This window comes from Anser brachyrhynchus (genome assembly GCF_964034855.1).
Source record: "Anser brachyrhynchus genome assembly, chromosome: 1".
Classification (NCBI taxonomy): domain Eukaryota; kingdom Metazoa; phylum Chordata; class Aves; order Anseriformes; family Anatidae; genus Anser; species Anser brachyrhynchus.
Genome location: NC_137694.1, coordinates 70,799,427 through 70,808,425, shown reverse-complemented (window position 1 = coordinate 70,808,425; position 8,999 = coordinate 70,799,427). Strand labels below are relative to the sequence as shown.

The following is an 8,999-nucleotide window of genomic DNA, read 5'->3' as shown; positions in this document are numbered from 1 at the left end:
AACACCCTTTTAAAGTATACTGGATGTTCACTTTCTTGAAGAAAACCTAACATGAACAGCAATGTGTTGAACGTAGATCATTCCACTGAAAGCTGATGTTTAAACAATAACTGTGACTAACTGAATTCATTTTAGGACAAGCATGAAAAATTTGAAGAGGTTTTTAAAATAAATCAGTAACTTTTCATACTGCAGTCCAACACGTGCAAGTGACCAATGCTGAAGTCATGAAATAAGAACTCCTAGTTAACATATAACACCTGCAGCTGGATCTGGTTCTGTTCCTGGCACTGTATGGTTTCAACAACAAAAGATCTCTCCTTATGTTACACTAATGTGGAAAGTAAAATAAGCTAAAATTAAATGTGTGTTCCAGCAAGAACAAGAACATTCGTGTAAGAATATACAGCAGGACTTCAGTAAAGTTGCCTAAATCATTGCGTAGTATTCATGAAGTTCACTAAATATATTGTTATTATAGCCAAAGATTTATCAAACTTTATATACAAACTTTATTCTCCATTTCATCTTCTTATACATAAGCTGACTTGCAAGGTTTCTGTCATGAGGAAACAGGTAGGAGCGTAGGTGTGTGTGAACACAGAAAGTGTTTCTCCAAACCTTGATAATGACACATCATTGTGAAGGCAATAGGGTGTGCATAACAAATACTCTGAGACTGAAAATGCAGTAACGCTTTCTTTTAAATTGGAGAAGCAGGTAGTATCTATAAGGGATATTTCTGAACCTATTATATACTATTCAGTGCAAGATGCAGTGCTATATTCAGTGCTATGCAGCCCATGTAATTAGCATGAAGAATATATATTCTGTGTTTCCGGAGGTATGTATGTGATTCTTACTAAATATTCAATTTTGTAACTCAGGATAGATTCAACCTCTTGGAGCACTCGAGCCCCAGTCCTCTCTCCGATGCCTAGCTCTCATTGATCCTTGATCATCTTAGCATTAGAATTACCTTTCTGAGAATTTGAAGATTTACAAACTTCAATTAATTAATCTTAGTTTATAGCAATTACTAGACGCTTATTAATAATTTCAGCATGTCTTGTCTTTTTACCAGATGCTGTTAGCAATAGGATGGATATTCCAGAATTGAAATTTTGTAAAATTAATAGGAACCTTGCAGAAAGTCTATTATTGAAAAGTTTGTATTGCAATTAATTTCAGCTATTAACAATTATCCATTATTGAGTGCATTCTGAACAATGATTATGTTACTGTTGATGAAGTAACTGTGAAGTCACTGTGAAATGCTATATTAATAATCAGAAAGGTAAACTAAATTATGGGTACGTGGTAATTTGAAGCAAATAAAGCCAGAAACCTTGACTGTGACCAGGGATACAAGTATATTGCTACACAAAAGAAACCAGAAAAAAAAAAAAAACAGCAAAAAACCTGCTGTAATGCACCTGCACCCAGCAGGTTCTGAGAAACAGAAAAACACCTGAAAATTAAGTAATCTAGCAATTTATAGGTTGATTTACAGATATGACATTATGATCATTTGGTTTCCAGTTTGAACTACCACAGGGTAGAACCTGATCACATTTTGCTGAAGGAGCAACTGATTTCTGAAGAACTGCTGTGAAACAATAGTTTATCATGGCTGGGCACGTGGCCTTTACAGTCCCAAACACTCGGAAGTTGTGCATGGTGCTTTCTGATCGCACCATTGGGAAGAAACTCATCCTCTCCAAAAGCAAATGATTTCAAATGCTGCTCCAACACAGTAATAAAGTGAGTTTCAATTACAGGAGTAGCTGAAGGAGTCCGTCCTCACAGAGAGCTGACGCTGTTAGTTGCCTCCATCCTGCTTACAGGTTTGTGGTGCTGGTGGTAGCTGCATTTCCATCTGACCTATCTCATCCCACATTGCTGACCTCTGCTCTTTAATTCCACTTTCACGTATCTCCTCAGCTGCTTGTGCCTGTGTCACCTCCTTTCTTGGGTGAAGGGCCTGGAACATAAGTCCTATGAGAAGCGGCTGAGGGAACTGGGGGTTGTTCAGTCTGGAGACGAGGAGGCTCAGGGGAGACCTTATTGCCCTCTCCAACGACCTGAAAGGAAGGTGTGGGGAGCTGGGGGTTGGTCTCTTCTCACAGGTAACTAGCGATAGGAATAGAGGGAATGGCCTGAAGTTGCACCAGGGGAGGTTCACGTTGGAAATGAGAAGACATTTCTTCTCAAAGAGTAGTCAGGCATTGGAATGGGTTGCCCACGGAGGTGGTGGAGTCACCTTCACTGGGGGTGTTTAAGGAAAGGTTGGACCTGGTGCTTAGGGCCATGGTTTAGTGGGTGACATTGATAGTAGGGGGATGGTTGGACCAGATGATCTTGAAGGTCTTTTCCAGCCCTACTGACTCTAGAATTCTACGATTCCCCTGCTTTGGACACAGACACACACAAGGACACAAAGAAAGTCGTATGAAGGCGCTGAGAAGTTACACATAGCTGCTTATGAGCCGGAGAAACTGCCTTCGGCAAGAAACACGAGCTGAAACGCAGCACAGCACCCCTGGCCCAGAGACTGGCTGGTGCTAGGACAGAGGTGGCGATAAGACGGCAGAGGCAAAGCCGAGATGATTACTGAGCATGATCCCACTTCGCTTTCCTTACCCTTTGCCCCTTCCTCTTCCCCCTCTTCCAGAAGGGATAAAACTTCTTTTCAGCATTTTATTTAGCCTTTCCTCTCTGCTCCTTCCTCCCCTTCCGTTTATGGGCAGGAAACCCCACCCAGAGCGCTTCGCCTTTCCAACTATCTTGGCCCGCAGCAGCTTCCGTGCCGCTGGGAGGAATGGGGGCGTTCTGCGGGCGTAGAGCTCCCTAAGATGGCGGTGGCGGCGCTGGCAGGGCCGGGCCTGTGGGCCGTGCTCGCCCGCTGCTGCCGGGCGGCTGGGCTGGCGGCTTACTCCTCCGTGCCAGCCGGCAGCACTGTGGAAGGCCAGCAACGGGAAGGTGAGGGTGGGGGGCGGCTCTCGGGCCGCTCCTGGCTCACATTTGCAAGCGAGGTGTTGTGTTCCTGTTACAGCGGAGCCGCAGTGCGTTGTCTGAGTTTGAGTGTTCTGAATGGGGGTGTCATGGTTTGCCGAGGAACGTGTGCTGTATGTTTGCCCAAGCTGGGCAGTTCTGCCAGTTCTGAGCCCAGATGGGTCCAAACGTGCGGAACCCTGTTGGGCAGGGTTGTACCAGCAAGGTACAGCTTTCCTAGGCTGTGTGGACGTCTGTTGTGTGGAGGCTCAGGAGGCCAGGCTACTGGAAAGGGCCCTTGGGTGCTGTCAGATAGTGAGGCTCAGGGCACTGCAGGAGTAAAAGGTGTCCTAATTGGAAATCTTTGTAACAGAATAAGATTGGTATGAGTGAAGTGTGTCTGTGCGCGACTGCACCACAAAAAATAAGAAGGGATAATAAGAGGTAAAGGAACTCTGTCTTAACTGTTGCAGAGATCCATGTGTGTTTTTTTTGTTTTAGATTTCTGTATAGCAGGAAGAGGAAGAATAGAATCAGTCTTAAAATATACAGATAAGGAAGACAAAAGAACTGTGAAATTCACGAGTTTTTCTGAGACTTACAAGGGTTAGGGGTGTAAAACAAATTAACAAGGCAATGAGAACAAAAGCATCCACTTGTAAAGTCCATTCAGTGTTTTTTGCTAAACATGTACTGCATGGTAATGTGGTAATCCTCAAAAAGCAAAACAGCGACAATATACTAAAATTAAGCCCTTCCCCCCCCCCCCCCCCCCCCCCCCCGCCCAAACATGATAGCTGAAAGCAAATTTCACTTGTTTGGCTACTGTAGAATCTTTTTTTTTTTTTTAAAGTATTTCAAAAAAGTACTGCAAATTATTATTTTGTGTGTGTGTTTGAAGGCAAGAAAGTGAAGATTTCTGTTTATACCAAAAATCCAGTGGGATTTGGTGGCTTTTGTATTTCTGTGAGTCCCTTCCCAGAGGTCCAACTGATGGCAGTTGATTTAAAAGAAAAAAAAAAAGAGCCTAATGGTTCAGGCTTGCTAAAAAAGAGTAAACTTTGTGTTACTTTATGCTGCTTCTTCTCTGTGTCTGCTCAATATGCACAATGAACAATGTAAAATGGCAGAAAACAAACTCATCAGTATGTTCCCCATGTAAAATTCAAAAAGAAAAACAGTACAATGTGGTAGCTTGAAACTTACACAGAGGCAAGATAGATGAGCCTGAGACTAGAACAAAAAAAGAGTGTCGAAGAAAGAGATGGAGCCATGGAAATCTTTTGTTGGCAGTGAACTGTTGAGTTGGTTTAGCTGTCGTGTATGCTAATGGGGAATGTTTTGTGACCAAGCAGCTGTGTGGGAAAGAACAACAGAAGCATAGTTACTAAGGCAAAAGTGTATTTTCACTCACTTCATTTTTCTTTCTTCTTGGGTCAAACTGGAATAAATTATGCTAGTGAAATATTTTTTATCCTATAACCACTAAATTTTTGTTGATATGTTTCTAGGATAATCTCAATCTGACTAAATGGCTTCCAAGCCTTTATTATCTCAAGTTCCAAAAAAAGTGAACAATCTTGAGTATGTGATCTTCCCCTTTGCCTATAAAGGCAAAGAAACATAATCTTTGAAAAGCCTCTTATTTCCACAGAAAGATTATTCTGCACTCTTAAGGGCATCTGGCTTCTTTCTCATGTCTTGATTTGAAGAATGGTTATCAGGAGGTGATGGTGGTGTTTTTTTTTTTTTGTCTGTAGCAATATAGAGACTTGGAATTACTTAATAGTATTAATATATATTGTTTTGATAAAAGAAAAAAAAAGCATGCAGATTACGTTGTATTTTTTTCCGCAAAACCGTATAATAGTTTGTAATGAAAAATGTTCCTTTTTATTTTTCTTCCAGCTTCAATAAGGAGAAGAGGCAGGACTTCACAGTTCGTAAGATCGGTAAGAACTGGTACTTTTTGCAGCTAACTCAGTGGTGTCTCAGAAACTAGTCTAAACTGTAAACCTTAATAGTTTCTACAGAAACACCTTCAAAACAAGGTGAAATGATCCAATGTGATGAAATTCCGGAACGCACACCTAACTTCTTTAATCTCCTAGCTGTTTTCAGTCTGTTTTCTAAAAAAAACCAAAACCATTAACATGTATCAAGACCATGTGCTACAGGTCTTCTCTCTCTCTCTCTCTCTCTCTCTTTCTCTCTCTCTCTCTCTCTCTCTCTACTGAGTGCTTCAGGTACTTCAGGATATTGAGTTCACTATTAAATACTGGTTTGATTCCACTCTCCTTTGATTTGACACAGGACAAGATAATGGCCACATCTTCTTCTTAAGCATTTCTGAAATAAATGCAGTTTTATTATTTATATTGAGAGAGGCCTGCCACCGAAATCTTGAGAGGCTGTCCTTTAAAAATTCCATTGGAAACGAACACTAATGTTTGATGTTAATGTGTGTTTTGAAATTTTTAGTGATAGGAATTCCTGAAAATATTATTTTAATAATTTTGTGTGTGTTCCTGCTTTGTCTCACAAAACAGCATCTCTATCAACTTTCATAATTTTCTGTTTGTTAGCATGCACCTCCCAGAACCGAGAGGATGGCTTTCAACCAGGACTGGAGCAGCGTTTATCCAACAGCAGCTGCATTTAAAGCTGCATCTGTGCCTCTCCCGATTCGAATGGGTTACCCAGTGAAGAGAGGAGTACCTCCACCAAAAGAAGGCAACTTAGAGCTTATAAAGGTAAGGTACCACATTGAACTGGTACGTGTTAACTTTGAAAATTGTTATTCATTAAGACTGCACTGCTTTGATTAGAATGTTTTTATTGGATAATGTTTTCTATAAAAAATAGAATATTATTCTACTTCTAATTAGATAGTAGCAAACCTAAGAAAGAAATACAAGTGAGCCAAATCAGCAGATTTGGCTGAGGTTATCATGCCAGTGACTTTTATAATTGGGCTTAAGTCTTATGCTAAATGAGACTTGAGGAGAGCCTTCTTACCTTAATCTTATATTTAATGATTACATTAACAAATGTTGAAAGTGTAATCAGATTTCAGTAATGCCCCTTTATTTATGAACAAAATGCTATTATTTTGGTAACTCTTAGTATGTCTATTCTAGATTCCCAATTTTTTGCATCTTACTCCTCCTGCAATTAAGAAACACTGTGCAGCTCTCAAAGGTGAGGATTTGGTTTTGAGTTGTTTTAGCTGTTGTTTTCTTTGGCTTTATATTTTTTTTGGGGGGGGAGGGGACGGCACATTGTTTAAAACAATTTCTGGTATTTTTAAGACAATTCAGAGCGTAACTGTGATGGAGTAGGAAGTGAGATATGATCCACCTCTGAAGCTGGCTATTCATCAGGCTTTGGCTAGTATTGTACTCTTTGATTTTGCTTCATTAAGTCATACAGGTGATAGGCAGGTAAGTCTTGTCAGGTTTCCAGTATACCAGTGAGACTATTAGGTAAAGTGCTTGTAGTGAAGAATTCATAGTTTATAGTCTTAAAGAAAATGAATGATGGATATGACTCAGTTCTAAGAAGATTAAAGCCTGGTTTAATCACGGCTAATGTGCAGTCATTCTGGTATGCATTTAAAAACTAGCATTAATAAAAGAAAGGCTGTGTGACAGCAAGGTATGCAGGGGAGATTCAGTGAAGAACAAGAGCACCTCTGCCAGCTAGCCATTTAAGAGAACTTGATGTGGAAGCTAGTGTATGGAGGAGGTGATAAAGAGACCTGTCTTTAATTGCCAATATACAAGTGTACACAGCATAGGAACCAGACGGAATTAGAAATCTGAGGAGTCAGAAATGCAGAGGGAAAGCTTGCTTGATTGAGATGCAGTGTGAAGAATGAGCTGACCTGTTCCAAAAAGTACAGCTTGGATGCAGAACTTTGCTCTGAAGATGTGTGGCAAGCTGGCTGAGAGTTTGAGAGTCAGGATCAGAGAGGAAGCCAAGAAGGATGTATTGGTGGGCATCTGCCAAACTGGCTAATTATGAGGAGGAAGTGGATGAACCTTTCTTGAAACAGATTTAAAAAAAACCCTCACAGTTACAAGCTTTGATTTTCATGGGGAACTGCAGCCATCTAAACATGTCCTGGAAGTGTAATAGAATGGGACAGAAACAACCTAGGAGACTTCTGGAGTGCATTATAGATAATATTTTGATGCAAATCCTGGTCAAACTGACTATGGGAAGGTTCTGTTGCATGTGATGGACACAGATAAGGAAAGGAAGAGCTGGTTGGGGATGTGAAAGCTGCTGGCAGTCCTTGGTTGTGAAAAAAGATGAGGTTCAAGATCCTGAGAGAAGTGAGGAAGGCAAGTAGCATATTGGCATCAATTTATTGATGCAAATTATCTGCCAGTTGATGAGGAGAGATGATCTGAATTCATCGTTCACAGACAAGGAAGAACGGTCACATATATGACAGCCTTGGTAATAGTGGTCATGAAACTGAAGTTTAAAATCCTGAGAGACGTGTGCAAGACAGACATTGTAATTATGGCCAAGACTTCAGGAGAATGGTTTTGGCTGTTCAGTAGTCTTGGCAGATCTCATGGGAGACTGTCCTGGGGGGCAAAGTGGACAAGGAGGGCTGGTGGATGTTCAAGGACAGCCTCGTTAAAGCACAAGAACAGTCCATTCCAGTCAGCAGGAATTTGAGCAAGTATGTTAGAAGGACATTATGGGTGAGCAGGGAACTCCTGAGTGACCCAAGATGCAAAAATGAAATACAGAGAAAGTGAAAGCAAGTACAGATAGCCAAGGAGGAACAGGATATTTTTCTTTGAAAATCTTGAAGAAGGACAAGAGGGAAGATGCAGGCAACTAACTGCAGGTCAGTCAGCCTTACCACAGTCTTTGGAAGGTTATGAAGCAAACTCTCCTGTAAGCTACATGCTTCCAAGTATGTGGAAAATGTGCGTTATAAAAAGCTGGATGATGACAGAGAGCACTACTTCAGCAAGTTTTCAGATAATTACAAACGCGGGGGGGGGGGGGCAATGGGCAAAACAGGTGACACAGCTGCTGTTCAGAGAGATGTCAACAAGCAGAAAAAAATCTGCTGTTGAGACCCTCATGAAGTTAAACAAAGACAACTACAAAGTCCTGGGTCTGGGATGGAATAACTCATGCAGATGTACAGGCTACAGGGGAGCATATGGCTAGAAAGCAGCTTTGCAGAATAGGACATGTTGGGCCCAGCAAGCCTTTGGAAGTTGAATATGAAATGTTGAAGGAATGAATGCTAACTGCATGCTGGGTTGTACTAACAAGAGAATAGCCAGCACATTTAGAATTTTTGTTCCCCCCACTTTATCTGGAACTTGAGACTACAGTTAGAGTACTGTGTCCAGTTCTGAGAAACTCAGTATAGAATAGACTTTGAGATACTGGATCAAGTCTAGCAGAGACCCTGCCATTATCTGAATGAATATGGTTTCATTAAAAACTGCTTCTAAAACATTTATTACAATAAATTTGAGGGGAAAAAAATATACATTACTTGGATTGTTTTCCTTTTATTATACAGATTTCTGCACTCAATGGCCAAGTGCTTTGAACAGTGATGAGAAATGTGAACAGCATTTTCCTGTTGAAATTGAGACAGTGGATTATGTTTCTGCAGGGACGTCTATTCGTAATCCCAAAGCAAGAGTGGTAACTCTAAGAGTAAGTAGTACTGTGGTAAACACCAACCTTTGTTTTAAAAAGCCAAATGCTTGGCTTTCTTTTCAAAACAAGTATGATACTTTGTAAGGGAGTATGGGAAATAGTTCATTGAATGTCCAGAAAAAGCAGTGGTGAATTTCATTAAGTATATTGCAGCACATTAAAATTGAGGTTTTAATGATATGGATATATATTTATAAATGAAGACTGAGCTCTGATATAGGCAAAATAGCATACATTCTGAAAAATCAGCTTTTCCACAAGTAGACGCTTCTGAGTTATCACTTAGTGTGGGGCTG

The 8,999-nt window shown here is 40.7% G+C and overlaps 1 protein-coding gene across 3 annotated transcripts in view; it reads left to right on the top strand.

The window, feature by feature from the left end:
- Nucleotides 1–2,759: 2,759 nt before the first annotated feature.
- The window catches only part of MRPS35 (mitochondrial ribosomal protein S35), a 32,349-nt gene continuing 26,109 nt past the window's right edge, over nt 2,760–8,999 (top strand). For 2 of the 3 annotated variants that reach the window (XR_013943075.1, XM_080572607.1), the window contains exons 1-5: nt 2,760–2,982; nt 4,903–4,946; nt 5,580–5,747; nt 6,135–6,195; nt 8,561–8,700. Coding sequence is in view for 2 of the 3 variants with exons in the window: in XM_080572607.1 (XP_080428733.1) it covers nt 2,856–2,982; nt 4,903–4,946; nt 5,580–5,747; nt 6,135–6,195; nt 8,561–8,700 (540 nt within the window). In the remaining variant the exon portion in view is untranslated. The remainder of the gene's footprint in view (nt 2,983–4,902; nt 4,947–5,579; nt 5,748–6,134; nt 6,196–8,560; nt 8,701–8,999) is intronic. The other variant, XM_080572606.1, reaches the window with a different exon arrangement.